Here is a 17,068-nt window from a genome sequence, read left to right as displayed (position 1 = left end):
CAGCGGGAAGGACGGGCGCACAGCCGGCGCGCACCTCCAGCGCCTCCCCGACGGCGTCGGCCCGCGCGGGCAGGGCGTCGGCGGCCCGCGTGCGCTCCTGCAGGCTGCTCAGCCAGGCCGTCTCCAGGTCCAGGTAGTGCAGCAGCTCCATCCAGCAGGACCACACCTCCTGCGGCAGGCGGGGGACAGGGTTAGACGGCGCGGGCGCTGAGGGGCGAGGCTGGAATTTCCAACTGAACTCGAACCTCGTTCTCCCATAAATCGCATTAGGCCACCCGGTGGGGGACGGGAGGCGAAGGGGAACGAGCTGCCTCAGATCTACACTGAAATACATTCCAAGGATCTGGTTAAAAGTCAAGAATAAAATTATGTAATTAGGAGAAGAGACCAGGAGGAAAATATTGCCGGTTTTTTTTTTTAAATAGAAAAGCAAAAGCACTCATAATTGCAACATTTTTTTTAAGTTACATAGAAAACTGGAATTCCGTGGGGTCGTGGGGTCCGTCCTACTCCAACTCGGAGCTAACGGATGTAACAATTTGCTGCATACTCTTTTCGACTTTTTTCTAAATTCATATGAATGTGCCTGTGTATGCAAAAAGCCATTATTTTACTCCAAATGGAGTTATACTATACTTACTGCATTAGTGGCAATCACTCATTCCATATTCCCAATGGAGAGTTTGGGGGAGAGGTGAGAGGAGGGGATAAATTTATACCTCCCACTTCCTAAGAGAAAATTACAGGGGGGAATAGCCCCTTCCCCACAGAGGAGCCTATCTGATGGATGGATTTAGGAAGAGTTCTGGTGGAGCCTCCAGGGTCAGTTCTCCTTGGGATGTACCGACCGAGAGGAGGCCATTCTAGCCTCCATTCCAAAGGAGTTGTGTTTCCCGGGCCAGGGGGAGCAACTTTTTCCATAAAAGGCCGGACAGTAAATATTTTAAGGTTTACAAGTCACATCTGGTCCCTGCTACAGATTCTTCTGTTTATGTTGTGCGTGTGTTTTGTTTGTTATTAACAACCCTTTAAAATTTAAAAACATACAAACCATTGTTAGCTCACAGGCCATAGAGGAAGCACAAACCAGACCTGAGCCTCAGCCCGTATTCTCCCAACCCTTGAATAAGACTAAACAGAAAAGGTGTGGCTGGTCCCCCAAATTTCCACAGGTGGAAAGCAGCCAGAGGAAACCTACTTGGCTGCAAGCAGAGCCCTTTGTATTATGGGAACGGAAGATGGCTCTCAGAGCAGCACCCCCAAGGAGCAGAGCTGGCCCCTACCCGAGTCCCTGGTGCAGGGGCCTGGCTAGACTTCAGCATTCCTATTATTAGATTTCAGAGTCACTATTACCAGTGACTGATATTTAACTTCCACTGCCCCGACTTTTTTGAATGGAGTGTCCACTGAGGTTTTCCTGTGCCTAGCTCACCACTGTATGTGGGCACATGGGGCAGGATAGCTTATCATTTTAGTGCCCAAGTCACCAGACTGAGCAGTCCACACCTGAATACCTGCACTCGAAGAAACCGCCCTAAGGGGCCACATCTGTGTTTAGACCTGATGCTGGATTGCGAGCTTGATGCTGTGCTGGATATGACTGGGAGTCCCTGGGAGAGAGGACGTGCATTTTGCACATGGGAGGAATGAAATTTATGACCAGGGCTTGAACTAGGGTGGATTAAGGATGGCCACAAATTTTTAGCCCCTACTCCCATTAAGTGGTGCAATTCTTTTGCACCAGTGGGTTGGCCCTGTGACTTGCTTAGACCAAAAGAATGTCACAGATGTGATACTGAGTCCAGCTGCAGACCTAGCCTCTAAGAGGACTGGAAGCTCCCGCTTTCTCCCTCTCAAAAGCCAGCTGCCATGCTGTAGGGAAGCTGAAAAACTGAGAGGCCGCGTGGAGAGGGACCTGGAGGACGAGAGGCCACCGTGAACACTGCCGCAGAGCTCCCAGGGGGGTGCAGCTACCTGAGTGGGCTATTCATGTACCACGCGCAGCAGAAAGCCACCCGCTGAGCCACATCAGCCACGGAATCATGCGAGAGAATAAATGGCGCTTTTGTTAGTCACAACGTTTCAGTGAGGCTGTTACATAGCAGTTGATGATGGAGACATAAGTGGGTGTATATATTAAAAATATAAGAACGTGGCCAGGAAGACTATACACCAACTTCTGGGTGGCAAGTACATCAAGAGAGTGATGGGATGGGACTGGAGTCCCTGGGATTTTTATTTTATTTTAAAAACAAGATCTGGGAAAATGTGACAAAAAGTTAACACTAGTTACAGCTAAAAGACGTGTTAGTAGTACTATCTCTGATCTTCTATAAGTCTGAAGTATGTCATGATTTAACATATTTTAAAGGATTATTTTTATTCTAAAAACAATCAAGCTCATAGAATTGGATTTCTCGGAAAAAAAGGGATTCTTACGCTAACTTAGAAATTTGGGCTCTTTCTGCCCAATATCCCTTGGTAATCTCTGACATCTTGTTAAAAGCATTTCCATTTTTAAGCCTCTCTTTCCTTCCTTTCATTTCTCATTTCAAAGACATCAAGGTCTTATCTTTTCTCTTTTACCGACACCATTTTTTTTCCATTTTTCCTTCTCTCAAAGTAATTCAAACTAACTTCAAAGTAATTCTAATGGTAATTCTCAGAGCAACTCCAAACCCTCAAAATCTTCATTTCATTCCTCATTTTCAAATTGTCACCTCTGCGTCATAAAGGCACGGTGGTCTTTTGTTAGCTTGGGATAATTTGGGGACTCCATTCATTATGTAAACATGTTATGAGCTGTTATTTTGGCCAGAAATAAAAAGGAAAGCTAAAAAAGAGCAAAATCAAGGGTGGTTACGACAGAGAGGAAAACATGGGTAAGACTGTAGTTGAAGTTCAATTCCAAGATAGTTCACCAGGACTTCAGACTAGGCCTACGTAACACTACAGGTTATAGTCCAGCAAATTACTAGCACATTCAAGATCTGCTTCCTTTCAGGTGACTCTAATTTTGGATGCCAGTCTAAATAAATAAATAAAAACCTCAATTCATGTCTGTGTACTAACCAGGCAAAACAAAACAAAAAAGAGATGTTCATGGTAAACTATTCTAGAATTTTAGGGCTGGAACAGACCCTACAGATCACCTGTGATATGAAAACCTTGATTTCACATATAAAAAAAAGTAAAGTCTGAAGCTATTCAATGACTTTCCCAAGAACCTTCCATTAACTGGGGGCAGATCTTGGTCTCCTATATTTTTTATCCCTGCTTCATTTTATTTTCCTTTATGATCCAGTACTTGGGGGGGGAGGGGAACGGAGGGGTTTTTTCCTAAGATAGGGAAATGGTCAGCACATTACAGAGTTTTAATCTCAGAAATGCATCACTGAAAAAATAACATACCTCTAGCGTGTGGCACTTTCCTCGAATTCTGTTGCAAAGAAGCTGGTAGTTCTCCAGCACCACGTTCAGCTCCGACGTCAATTCCTGGCCACCAGAGGGCCCCCGAGCAGCCAGTAACTTGATGTTGTCCTTCAGGATCTTCACTCTCACCTCCTTCTGCAGCACATCCTCTTTTGCCCTCTGTTCCAAGAAAGCAGAGTTTTGAAAACTCTCTCCCTTTCTCTCTAACCTATTTCCTTCTTTTTTAAAAAATAATTGAACCAAAATAAAAACATCTACCTGACTCCAACTGCCTAATTTGGAACACTATTTAGGTAATCACTACAGAGAGCGCTGTTGAAATACGAATGCTAACTATAAAATCCCACCCATCATATGCCCCGACATACAAACATTTTCATTTAATAACAGGCACGTTAACACCTAAGTCATCCTAAGTGACGTTCACTGACGTGATATATTTTCAAAGCCTGGGCCCATGGTAAGAATCTAAGTGAATTACCGTAATTTTAATTGACCACTAGAGTTCTGAGCATTTTAAACAGAAGTAAATAAATGTTCGCAAAAGTTGCGATGCACCATGGTGGAGGTGTCCTTTAAAAATTATTCAAAAGTATTTTTCTCTCCTGGGACACAGGTACGTCTATCTTTCTGATAATGAACAGCATTTCCAAGGTGATATAGTTATACTAGGAAGAGCTGATCTAGAAATAGCTTCTTGCCTGACTCTCGCCCTGCACTTAGAATAAAGTCTCACTTTCAGGAAAACCAACCAAACACAGCTTTTCACTTTCTCTTTCAGCTTTCTTTACTGCTTAATGGTTTTAAACTTTCCTGGGCTGGATACAATAATTAAGTGTAGTGGTTCTTAAAATCCTAATATTTGTTTGGAAGAATAAAAATAAATTGAATGTTGCCCAATCAAGGGTGTTAATCTTATTTTTATAAACTCTCATCCCTAGAGATTTTAATAAATCACAAAACTACAATGCCAGTAGTGTAAAGAAAGAGAATATATGAAATAAGATGGTTCTTAATGTAGCAAGTTACCTTTAAAATACCTTATATACTGACTATTCTCAAGGCTTTCCAAAAAAGCTACTCTTAAAAAGATGTTTCAATGAAAATACTATGAGTACAATACAAGTCCTTCGCCGCGTTTACTTTTATTCATATACAAGAATGCATGGACGGAATCTACTCCTTTTTTAAAAATATCCGCACAGAGGTTTTTGGTTTCGTTACATTTTTAGGCCAGTTAACTTTGGCCTGAAACAGTCAATGTGTTGCTTAATCCCATTTTTTAAAATAGCCTTTAATCACTATCTCCTTTGGCTTGAACACTGAAGGAGACTTGAAGCAGTGTGAGAAATTTGGGAATGATGCCCAGTTCTTTTATTTTATTAAAAAGGAGAGTGTTCAAGACTATGGGCGCAGGAATGTAAGTTCACAGGAAATATATCCTGTGGCCCCAACCAATATTAAATCCCTTGACAATGTTCCTACTGCTACCTTACCTGCTCTAACAAAAATGTTTATATACGCGTGTGCCCCGTGTAGTAACGGGAAGAACACATCTGATGAAATAAGAATAAACCCCAACCAAATGGGAAAGTCTCTCTTGTTCTTAATGAAAAATAACTCTTCCTGAAAATATCTGGAAATAGTGGTGATGGCTGTACAACACTGTGAATGTGGTGGGTGCCACTGAATTTTCAGTCATTCTCTGTGGCACCCCAAGGATCTCACATAAGAAAACATCTCAGGGCCCTTTACAATTCAACAGCTGAGCCAAATTGAACTTCCTTTCCCTACTAGAATCATAGCAGCTCCCCTTCGTGGTTGCTTTTTTTTTTTTTATTTGAAATCCTACTACGAAAGATTCTATGTACAGTTGACCCTTGAACAACACAAGTGGTCGAAATCCACGTATAGCTGTTGACTCCCCCAAAACTTAACTACTAAGAGCCTACTGTTAACCAGAAGCCTTCCTTATAATACAGTCAATGAACACATATTTTGTATGTTATATGTAAGCTAGAGAAAAGAAAATGTTATTAAGAAAGCCATAGGGAAGAGATACATGTATGAGTGGACCCATGCAGTCCAAACCGGTGTTGTTCAAGGGTCAGCTGTACAATCATGATTTACAGCCAGACAGATGACTGATCGACTGAATGAATGTTGTGAAAGGGAGGAAGGGAGAGATAGGCCTGCTGGCACAGCCTCACCTTCATTTCTTCCACAGCACTCTCAAGTTCTTCTGGTGACTTGTATTCAAAATCCCTCTCCAGGTACTCTTCTTCCGCCTGAGTCATCCATTCCTGCATCTCCGCCAAGTCTTTCTTCAAGTTCACCACTTTTTCCTGACTTTCGGACAACCTATTTTTCTGAATAGCAATCTAGAAAAGAAAGCCATTTACCCAAATAAACAAGTGTTAATATAGTAAATGCCAAGTTTCTAATAGCTAAAGGCACAGTGATAACTTTCCACAAAGAGTCTTAGGTTTTAAAATTCACGTGAAATCCTTTATACACTGTATGCTATTGTGAGATATACGCAATAATGAAAACAATAATTATAACTGGGATTCTAGTTCATATTTTAGATATTAATCTAATCTGGAAATATCTATTATGATTTTGAAAATGCATAACTTTTGACAAAGTAATCCCAAATGAAGGAATCTAACCTATAGCAATAAAAGCATATATTTCAAGGAAATTTACTGTAGCTTTATTATGGAAAAAACCCTGAATACAACCAAAATATCCATTTTCTGCTTTTTAACAGGATTCTCTGTTAAGATTTCAATTTTAACAGCAGAGAAGAGAGGGCTGCTATTAAAGATGTTCATAAAACACTGCTCTACAAAATTTGGCTTTGAAAATTTACTATACTTGTATATTCCCCAGAGACACAAAAAAGTTACATTAGAAAACAGGTATTTTTCCGAATCTGGTTCAATAACTTAAAAGTTTCAGAGAAGTCTAAAGTATTTTCAGAGAGACCCTCCCTCTAACTACAAACTCGCTTCGCTATGGGAGAGATGCTCTGCACAGAGATCATGCTCACTCGCTATTTACCCTCTGCTCAAATTCAGTCTCACAGTAGTGGTCACCTGCCAGGGCCGCTTGGCTGTGAAGCTCATAGTGACCAAAGGCCAGGACAGGAATAGACGGCTCTCACGAGAGTAAGGGGGGCAAGACTTAGTGGCTTTCCTGTTCCTGCTTTTCCACAGGGTCACAGTCATAAAAATAGAAGGGGCTCAAACCCAGGCTTTGATTTCACTGCCAGCCTGGTGCTCTAGGAGCCTCTGCCAGCAATACACACAGCCCTGGTCCAAAGCCTGGCTGGTCAGCTTTAAACACACGCCGCACGCACACGCACACATAGATTTCCTGGGCCCCACTTCCAGAAAATTCTCTTTACTAGTAGTTTCTGGACACTAGTTAGTTATGTAATTTTTATGGATCCATAGAGAAATGCAAAAAATAAAGACACTAGCAAACTTTTCAAAAAAAAACACCCAAAAGCTCAAAATTAGAATTAACTCCCTTGATATTATAAATTTTCTATTTTCTGGTATTATAATGTTCTTCCTTTCATGAGACCATGGATATATGTAATAGATGATGTAGGCTGTCTTTAGTTTGCTGGTTGGTTGTATATGTCTGTCCTTTCTTAACAAAATAAAAACATGGCAGCACTATGTTTATCTCAGACTTCTTCAACCTTTTTACGATTCACTGAAAGGCAATAGGCTGGAGGGTTGCCTCCTGCTGAGGACACTTAAAAATATCCTATACTTTATTCCCATGCTTTGAATCAGTAATAATTCACAACTAATTCTATGCTGTCATATGTGTGTATGTATATATGTGGATAGATAGACAGTCATAGATCTGAATGTCTATGTCTATGTCCCTACGTATGTATCTATCACCTTCCTGGCTCCTCATTGCCACTTCCAAACAATTTTCCCCATTTTCTTCCCCAAACACCCCATTCAAGCATATAGCTTCAGATTATAGCACATTTAGAGAAATCTCAATTTGGCTGTATTAATAGATGATATTATAAAATACTTTATCAAGTGTGATCATGGTGTGGCCGCTTTGTATAAGAGTGTCCTCATTCAGAGGTGAAGTGTCATCATATTTTAAAATCCCTGTCAAAAGTATATTTTTAACCAAAAAAAGAAAAAGAATGTACATGTCTGTATGTAAAGGGAGCTGGGGGGAAAAAATGAGAAAGCAAACATGGTAAAACATTAACAACTGGCAAGTGTAGGCATGGGTATGTGACTGCTCCCTGTATCATTATTTCAACTTTTCCGTAAGTTTGAATATATACAAGTTAAGGATTTGGGAGGGAAACCATAAAACAAAACAAAATACTCAAGGATGCAAATTATAATTTTTGTCTACATAAACATTAACCAAAAAACACTGTGAAGAGGCATGGGCTCTCCACGCCTGCCTGCGAAGTATTCCTGTGCCTCACACTTCTCCCACTTTCCACCCCTGCTCACTCCGCCACCGTTTCTCAAGCAAAAGGGAAGCGGGCGGGGAACGGTCGCTTTCCCTTCCATTTCCACGGGGAAACTGTGCTCCGCAATCCTTTCACCCAGAGAGCAAACCTCATTCCCTCGCATAATCACAGGCCTCACTTCAGAAGCCATGTCCCTCAGTCTCTTCTGCATCTTTATTGTCTCCATCCAGGTGAGGTCCTTCTTGTCAGCATGCAACTATCCTGTAGCATCTCTTATTTTTAAAAATTAAACGAACATCTCTTTGGACGCCCATGTCCCCTCACGCACCCCATTTCTCGGCTCCCTTGAACAGAGAAATTTCCCCAAGCTGGTTATACTTGTTGCCCCTGTTCCTCGCTTCCCATTCTCTCCTCAACATTCTGCAGTGTCTCTTTCTTCCCCGACAATCCACTGGAGTGGCTCTCTCAGGGTCTTTAGAGGCCTCCACCTTGTCAAATCTCAAGCTCGTTTCCCAGTTCCCACAGGCCTCAGCGACCCTCGGCTCTGGACACTGTGGGGACCTCAGTGTCCCTGCACTCTTCCTCTGGCCGACCCCTCCTTCTCAGCACCCTCGGCCCCTGCCCCTTCCTCTTTCCCGAGGGAAGTAATAAAGAACCCCACCTGCATGTCTAGCAAGGATCTCGACGTGGACCCTTCCAGAATGGAAACCACCATGTCGCCTGCTCCCACAAAAGCTTCTCCTCGAGTCTTCACCATTCGGTAAATGACCCACAATTCACACAAAGCAAACGCTTTGCAAAAATCCTAACCTGTCCTTGACAGTTTGCTTTTTCTTATGTCACATACCCAATCCATTACCAGACTCTCATCTCTAGTTACAAAATAGGGCCCAAACCTGACTTTCTCATGACCTCCACCACCACCTGCCTAGTCCAAGGAGCCATCCTCTCCCGAGACTGCAACAGCCTCTTGCCTTTCCAGAGCAAACTCTCCAGATGGAATCCAGGGTGTTCTTAAAAGATCTTTCCCAAGTCACTTCCCGGTTCAAAACTTTCAAATTGCTTTCTGTGTGAAGTCATCCTTGAAATAAAACCCCAAATCTTTGTCTCCAAGGCCACATACAATCCATCCCAACTATCTTCTTACCTCACGTCTCACCATTCTCTAACCCAGTGGCTCCTCTGTCCACTCTATTCCAGCTACAATGTCTTTCTTGTTGTTTTTTAAAAAATATGTTTTCATTGATTTTATAGAGAGAGAGGAAGGGAGAGGGAGAGGGAGAGAGAGAAAGAGAGAGAAGCGTAGATTGGCTGCCTCCTGCACACTTCGTACTGGGGACTGGTCCGCAACTGAGGCACGTGCCCTGGCCCGAATCAAACCGGTGACCTCTTGGTGCAGGGTACAATGCTCAGCCAACTGAGCCATACACCTCAAGCTCATTCCCACTGAGCAGTCAAACTGGACAATTAGTATCCTCTCTGTTTTTCAAACTATATGGGCTATACAATCAATTTTATCAATTTTATCTACCTCTTGAAAACCACAGGCAGTAAAGCTGAAAAACTTACCTCCCTGCTGAACTTCTCCAGTTGGGGTTGATAGTCAGCTAGTTTTGTCTGCACCCAGGTTTTGATTCCAGCAACTGGACAACTTCGAAGGTTAGTCTCTACTTCCTTCATGTCTTTCAGCGATGACTCAATTGTTTCTATTTCATTAACAAAAGCCTGAACACAGAAATGAAGCCCTTGTTGACTTCATTCCCAAAGAAGCCTATAATTAAAATTATACTTTGTTTTGACCCCTGCGAATATCATAAGAATAGATTACTTGGGAGTCACAACTTTAACTGCTTCGGAAATATTGTGCCTTAAGAAATTCAGTTCACCTGGGTGCTTCACACAGACATCTGCCAAATTAGATTGGAAATACTTGACTCTCTTCAGGAAATAGCACTTTCAATTAATTTAGAGAAGCCTAATAATTTCACCAAATATAAATTGTAGGCAGTATTACTGGGACATTGCAATTGTTAAATATGTTTTTCTTAAAGCTTTACCATGTGACACAATAAGAGCAAGATACAATTGGTAACTATGATACTAAGATTGTCATCATAACACAAAATAGAAGCTCCCGTTCCCTCTCTCCAAAATTCTATGACCATGGCCAAATATAAATAATCAGTCATTTTTTATTAACTATAAAGTCAAAGAACACTTTATAATGAAAGATATTTTATCTGGATATATTGTCATGTCATGTTCTTACATTGTTAATAACAGCTTCAAATAATAAATGGCAAGAAGAGCATGTTATTTATAACGGCAGGTCCCCCAGGTCAGCAGGACTCACCGAGCACTGGTCAAGCTGCCTTTGTAGCCCTTCGGCGTCTCCCTGGACAGCCTGCTCTTCCATTAAGAAGTCTTTCACACCATCCATCCACTTCTCAATGACTTTCGAATCAGCCTAATCGAACACAATAACAAAGGGGGATATTACTCAGTGACATCCAACCCACTACGTCTCGAAATCTATTGCTACTGGAAAAAAGACCATTTTTCAAAAATTTGATAGCATCATTTTCATTTACTTTATTCCTTTTTGTAAATCTTCAATTTTAAAGATAATGATTTTCTTCATGAGTGGCTAAAATCCCCATGAGATGACAGTTTCCTGATCATTCTAAAAATTTCAAAACACCCTCCAGTGAACCAAGCTATTTTGCCTGAATGTCAGCGATATCTATGATTAAAAGTTCAAATTACAGGAAAAATGCTTCTCTTGGTATAATCAAGTAAAAATCTTTTGTTCTCATATAAATTAGAACAAATTTTCTCCTAAGGTTATCTACTCAAAGCAGAAATAAATAGAGAGCATAGTGGAGGGGAAATAGATTTTTCTTAGTTCTGCTGTTGGATGCTGTTATCTGAGAACCCAGACAGCCCGCTGCCCAGTTCCATCCTTTCATCCAAAATTCACTAACACCCACAATAGTCCGATACTGTGTATGGAGCTGGGGGGTCTAAAAGAAATAAGAAAAGAAGTATTTTGCAGAGAGAAAGTGACTTCAGAGAGGCAGTAGCACTGGAAGTGGGCCCTAAAGAGCGCAAATCAGTAGGTCCAACTTGACCTCTAACGCTGGAGGAAAGCAATGGTCGTTTCTTTCCAAGGCCTCCCATTCCATCATCAGTCTGACTTACTAATTTCCCTTGTATTCAGCTGAGCTCGCTTCCTCATGCCTTCTTCAATTCTTTGCTTCTCATCTAACCCGCGGAATGAAGAGAAATTTTCTATCCTGTTCAAAAAATACCTTCAGATTTGAAGGCAACCACCACGTCTGCCCTTAGCCTTCCATTGGTCCAACAGTCCAGTTCCTTCCATGATGGCTCTAGGACATGACAGCCAAGTATGGCACTCAACACGTCTGGAAGCCACATCAACTTCTGATGTCCTTATAATAGGCCACACAGAACTGTGTTCTTATAATGTGGGGATGAATGGCAACAATGGAACCTAACTGGTATTTCACGTGCGGATAACTACACTCATAAAATGCCATCTAAAATTCTTTAAGTTTTATTTTTCCTATGGTAGGGGTTGTTTTGGGTTCTTTTGGTTTTTTTATTTGACTGTTTATAGACATATTATTCACAATAATATGGTTAGCTGAAACTCCAAAATTCCCTTAACTTCCTCAAAATTACATTTCCCCTGTCTCATATTGCTTAATTGACTTCTGTCACAAATTCAGGAGTTGATGTTTGTAAACAATAAACCCTGTCTTGTTAGTTCACAAAGTGATCTGAATTTTTAGTCTCTCCATTTTCATATCAGCTAACCCTCCCAGCTCTCTCTTATCTGCAGATCTAAGAGTGAAGTATTCCTTTTCTGTTGGGTTCTTTGGGGCAGTTAGGGTTTTGTCGGGTGAAAAATAAGGACAATGACAGTGTCTACCTGAGCATCCCCCCCTCAATAATGAATGACACTATGTTCAATAATGAATGACACTATGTCATTCATTATTCAACCAATTTTTGGCTTACTTTTCAAAATATGGGAATCAACCTAACACCAGCATCCAACTATAGACTTCATCCCCCTCTTACAAGATTAGAAGAGATTTTCTCAAATACTGTACTGAAACCTAGGCTTGCCAAAAATGATGGTTTGTAGCATTACTTAAACTAAATGAGCAACCATGAAATGTGAAAGTCTATGAATCTGTGATTTGAATAATCTAATATCTCTCCTCCAAAAAACAAGTAAAAGAAATTTACTTGTACTTAAAGGAAATGAGTCTGGGCAAGGCTTACGGTGGTGTCCATGTGGATTCCTGGGCACCACACAGTCTTTCCTAAGCACATGTAAGATCTCTGGTTGGTCAATTATCTACAGCCAAGAACTGACATCAATCTTACTTCAGGTCTTTAGCTTCTAAGTAATAATGCTCTCCCTTAACTAGGACACTCATCCATCTCCATTTGTCTGGTAATTTCTCACAAAATGCATGAGGTGACCTTGAGATCATGGGTAAGAATCCCATGTGACTTGGGATGTAGATTTGGCATCTGAAGGATCTTGGGCAGTTTTTCCATCTAACTCAGAATTCAGGCTCTAATGCACTCTCAGTAATGACCACTCTACCCTTTCTAGTTTGCAGGGCCATTCTCTGATGAAGATGGAAAGCAAAAAGTACCGATACAGTGAGGCCTTTCTGTCTCTATTAATATTATATCAACCTGCACAAGCACCTCCTCCCTCGTTCCACACACAGCTCTGAAAGCCCATTTCATCCCACTGCACATTTTCCACAGCTTCCCTTCCCTCTGTTCTGTGGCCTGCCTGCCCCTGTCCTCACAGGCCCTTGCTACTCTTACCCTTTCCCATTACTTTAATTGGTGATTCCAGCTCTCTAGGATCTTATCACAGAAGGCTGCTTAGGAAGACATGGTCAGCAAGGGGTGGGGCGTGCAAAAAGACAGAAGTGCAAAAAGAGAGAAAGTATAAAACACCTGAGAGTTCACGAAGCACTCTGCCCACTAAGTTGTTGGCACTTCTTACACTGTCAATCTCCACTCTGAACTTTTTAAAGATTTGAGGCAGCGTTGCTGCTATTTAACTGGCAATTCATTAAATCTAGTTTTCAATAGGAAAACTGATAGTCTCCTGGGCCAGGGATTTTTGACACTTACAGGGAAGCATTATGTTCCAAGGAAGGTTTAGGCACAGGCAGCCTTGACTGGAGCAAGTGGCCTCAACGATCCACTTGTTGGGATGAGGGAACTTTCAGGGCATCGACCCCCATCCCCCTCCCTCTCACACACAGGCCACGTGAGCTCACCCATTCGCACACACCTGTCTTTCTTTCTTACACTTCAACTTGAGAAAAAAGAAAGAAGAAAGCAGCAGATGCAGACCGGCCAAGCAGACCAACTGATGGCCCCAGAGGGAACAGACAGGCATCTGAAAAGCTGCTTTCACTGCTAAAAGCCCTGCAGGACTCCTGACCGTGCTGAGTCCTGGGAGATGCTGTGTGGCCCCAGGAAGAGGGAGACTGAGGTCTGGATGCCAAGCTCAGCACCTTTCCAGCCAGCAGGCCTTGAGAAACTCATTTCTCTGAGCCTCAGAAGCTCAACTGTAGCATAGAGAAAATACCAAACCCCTTGCCTGGTTGTTCTGAAAAACAGAGATAATGCTTGAACAGGGCCTGGTACAGAGCTGGCACGCAAAAGTGGTAGCTATTGTCACTGAGATCTACAAACTAAGTGCTTTATGACCACGATTAACCCCATAACGGAGATACCACTTCCAAACTCTGGTGTTTACTCCCATCAGAGACTCCGCAGGAATAAGCAAGGGTGAGTACATGTTTGCAAAAGGATGTTTAATGTCTTTAATTGCTGCCAACATTAATGCGTGTTCTATCATATAACTGTTGAAAAGTAACTGTTTAAAAATAACTGTTTGAAGAGCTGCTACTTATATTTCCTGACTGAATCCAGCTGAGCAGAAGGAAGCCAAGTAAATGAGGAAAGGCCCAACTTTAAAAATGCCTGGAGGCAGCACCATAGACTGCGCCCCCTGTGGGTCACACCAGGTGGGAGGGACACTAAGATCACCGCTAATGACCTGTGTGAGCAGATAGGAAGCTCTGCTCCGCCCTCCAGCGGCTCCTCTTTCCTTGGAACAAAAACATCTCAATCCATTTGTAATGTTTCCTGTGATTTAAAAAATTCCAAGCCCTGGACAGTGTGGCTCAGTTGGTTGAGTGTCGTCCCCTGCACCAAAAGATTGCTGGTTTGATTCCTGGTTGGGGCACATGCCTGGGTTGTGGGCTCGATCCCCAGTAGGGGCCATGCACAAGGGAGCCAATCCATGTTCTGCTCTCACATCGATGTTTCTCTTTCTCCCTCTCCCTTTCTCTCTCATTAAAAATCAATAAAAATATTTTTTAAAAATACCAAAAGTCTGTTCAGCTTTCATTCAGTCTTCAATCGTGCAGCAAAGAGGTTACCAACAAAGTGAAACGCTCACATGCAGAGTTTCTCTGTCCAGTTAAAAATCACTGAGCTGATGCACTGTGAGCTTCTAATGCACTGAGCTGATGCACTGGGAGCTTCATAAGCATTTAATGTCCTCTCCACCTCCATCCACTTGCAGAATATGAACAAATTCATTGAATCAATGAATATATGAATATATATTAGATTAGGTAAGTTCTAATGTTCTATCTTCTTTGGAGGACCTCAGTTATTTGAAAACTTACTAGTACATTTCTAAAATAAATGTCTGTCATTATTTCACACACAGAAAAAAATGTAAACTGCATATTTGCAACAGGCAAGATACGGAAGCAAAGTGCCCATCAACAGACAAGTGGATAAAAAATTTGTGGTATATATACACAATGGAATACTACTCAGTCATCAAAAAGAGTGAAAGCTTACCTTTTGTGACAGTATGGATGGACCTAGAGGATATTATGCTATGTGAATAAGTCAGATAAAGACAAATACTTATGATTTCACTTATATGTGGAATCTAAAGAACAAAATAGAAACAGACTCATAGATAGAGAAGAAACTGATGGGTGCCAGAGGGGAGGGGGTTGGAGGGATGAGCAAGGTGAAGGGATTAAGAAGTACAAATTGGTAGTTACAGAACAGTCCTGGGGATGTAAAGCACAGCACAGGGAATATAGTCAATAATACTGTAATAACTATGTATGGAGCCAGGTGGGCACTTGAAATATCAAGGGGAACACTTTGTGAAGTATATGATTGTCTAAGCACTATGCCCTACACTTGAATCTAATACAGAATAATATTGAATGTAAACTGTAATTGAAACTGTAAACTGTAAGTGCTATCTAGAGCAGCCGTTTCTCACTCCTATTTATACTCATAAATTCTCAAATATAAAATGAATAATATGGTAGCTTTGAAAACCAAAGTATCAAATACTCTAGTTTAGGAGGGCGAAAAGCCTAAATTCTACATTGACCATTACTGCTCAAAAGCACTGATCTGTAAGTATCTAGATGGGTAGCACTTGCCGCTGGGTCGTGGAAAAGGAATGTGAGGTCACTAAGCAATTCCTTTACCCATCACAGCCCATCGCCCGGCCCCTGAGCCGAGGGCAGAGGAAACCTGAAACTTGGCAACTCTGGGTTTAAGACAATAAGATTCCAAGGTACACAACCACCTCCCTGAGATCTTGTTTACAGCTAAATTCTTGGCATTTTATTTTGCTCCTCCCCCACCTTTTGGAATGTCCACAGCTTTTTAAACAGTCAATTTCTAACCCCAGACAAAGGCGAAAAAAATGGTGAGACCAGAATTAAAACAGTAATTTAAGGGAAGGAGGTTTCTATTTTGCTTGATTTTATAATATTCATTAACCTCTAAGACACTCTTTAAAAAAGTGTTACCGCATTTAGTAGGGAGGACCAGGGACGACATTGCTACGACATTTCTTACCTGAAATTAACAGAGTTCTTAAATCTAAGGTTTAGGATAAATCAGTATTCCCTTTAGTGATATAAAATGAATTCAAAATGAGAAAAAAAAACAAAAACCTTTGACATAATTATACTGATTATACGTTACCTAGAAAGAATGAAATCAGCCATACTGCATACTACTCTTAGAAATTATAGCGTTGTGTTTATACCCTAGAATGTTTTCCAAAGTAAGTTGAGAACCTGGTTCGGGGCGGCCCAGAGCTCCAGCACGTCCCCTTCCACACTCTGGGTCACAGCGCAGCACACAGTCTGACCGAGGAAAGGTGGGTGACCACACAGGTGTCAGGCCACTCGGGACAGCCAGGCATCTAGTTTCCTCCATCCAGCCTCACAGGAGAGGTGCGAGTGGGTAAGACGTTTGAAGGCCCTTCAAGGCAGTGACATGCGCCTCTGCGCCTTGCCGTAGGCCAGGCCAGGGGGCTGTCCTGGAAGCTCAGGCCGTGGGGAGCCGCGACTGGCAGGCCAGTGTAAGGACGGCCGGCTGAGATGGGCTTACTGGGAGGGACACGGAGCGGGGAGCCCAGAGGCGGAGACAGCTGCGCCCCTGTAAGCAAGGCTAAAGGCTGCCGCCAGGGCTTCCTCCAAATGAGCGTGTGCAGAAGATGTAAACTGCCAGCGAGGCAGTGACCTTTCCAGAGTCGGGCGATGGTCCGGTGGGGTGTCTGCGGCCCACCCACCACACTGTCTCCCCCAGCGCCCAGCTCAGCCCCAGGGGGGCGCAGCAGGGCTCCGGGCGGGACGGGGCGGGCGGGAGGCCTGGGGAGCACCGCATCACCACAGCCAAGACAGCCGGTGCCTTCCAGAAGCCTCACCCGGGGTGGACCACGAATTCAAGAGGGAAGGGGCCGGGAGCAGCGGTCAGATTGGAAAGGCAATGCACCGCTGAGGGCAGGGGGCTCCTGGAGCCGGGCCGGCAGGAAGGGGCTGCAGGCGGCTCCAGGGGGCGGGTCATGCGGGCCTTGGGGACAGCTTCGTGACAGGCGGTTACACCACGGGGCAGGAGGTCGTGAAAAGCAGGAAGGCGGTAACAGGAAACATCTTCCAGCCCCTGAACCCAAAGACAGTAGTGCTGGGGATAAGCAGCCTCGGGATTTTATCATATTCAATCCCCACAACGCAGACGAAAATCTTGTCCGTA

General features: G+C 42.8%; 1 protein-coding gene across 3 annotated transcripts in view; it reads right to left on the bottom strand.

Annotated features, from left to right (window-relative positions):
- Positions 1-17,068, bottom strand: part of UTRN (utrophin) — a 398,636-nt gene that overhangs the window by 251,311 nt on the left and 130,257 nt on the right. For all 3 annotated transcript variants that reach the window (XM_081141495.1, XM_081141496.1, XM_081141497.1), the window contains 5 exons: positions 10,260-10,373; positions 9,476-9,631; positions 5,643-5,813; positions 3,412-3,591; positions 35-169 (listed from right to left, as the gene is read on the bottom strand). In XM_081141495.1, coding sequence (XP_080997621.1) covers positions 35-169; positions 3,412-3,591; positions 5,643-5,813; positions 9,476-9,631; positions 10,260-10,373 — 756 coding nt within the window. The remainder of the gene's footprint in view (positions 1-34; positions 170-3,411; positions 3,592-5,642; positions 5,814-9,475; positions 9,632-10,259; positions 10,374-17,068) is intronic.

Source organism: Miniopterus schreibersii, assembly GCF_964146895.1.
Source record: "Miniopterus schreibersii genome assembly, chromosome: 6".
Lineage (NCBI taxonomy): Eukaryota > Metazoa > Chordata > Mammalia > Chiroptera > Miniopteridae > Miniopterus > Miniopterus schreibersii.
This window is presented reverse-complemented; position numbering and strand designations above follow the sequence as displayed.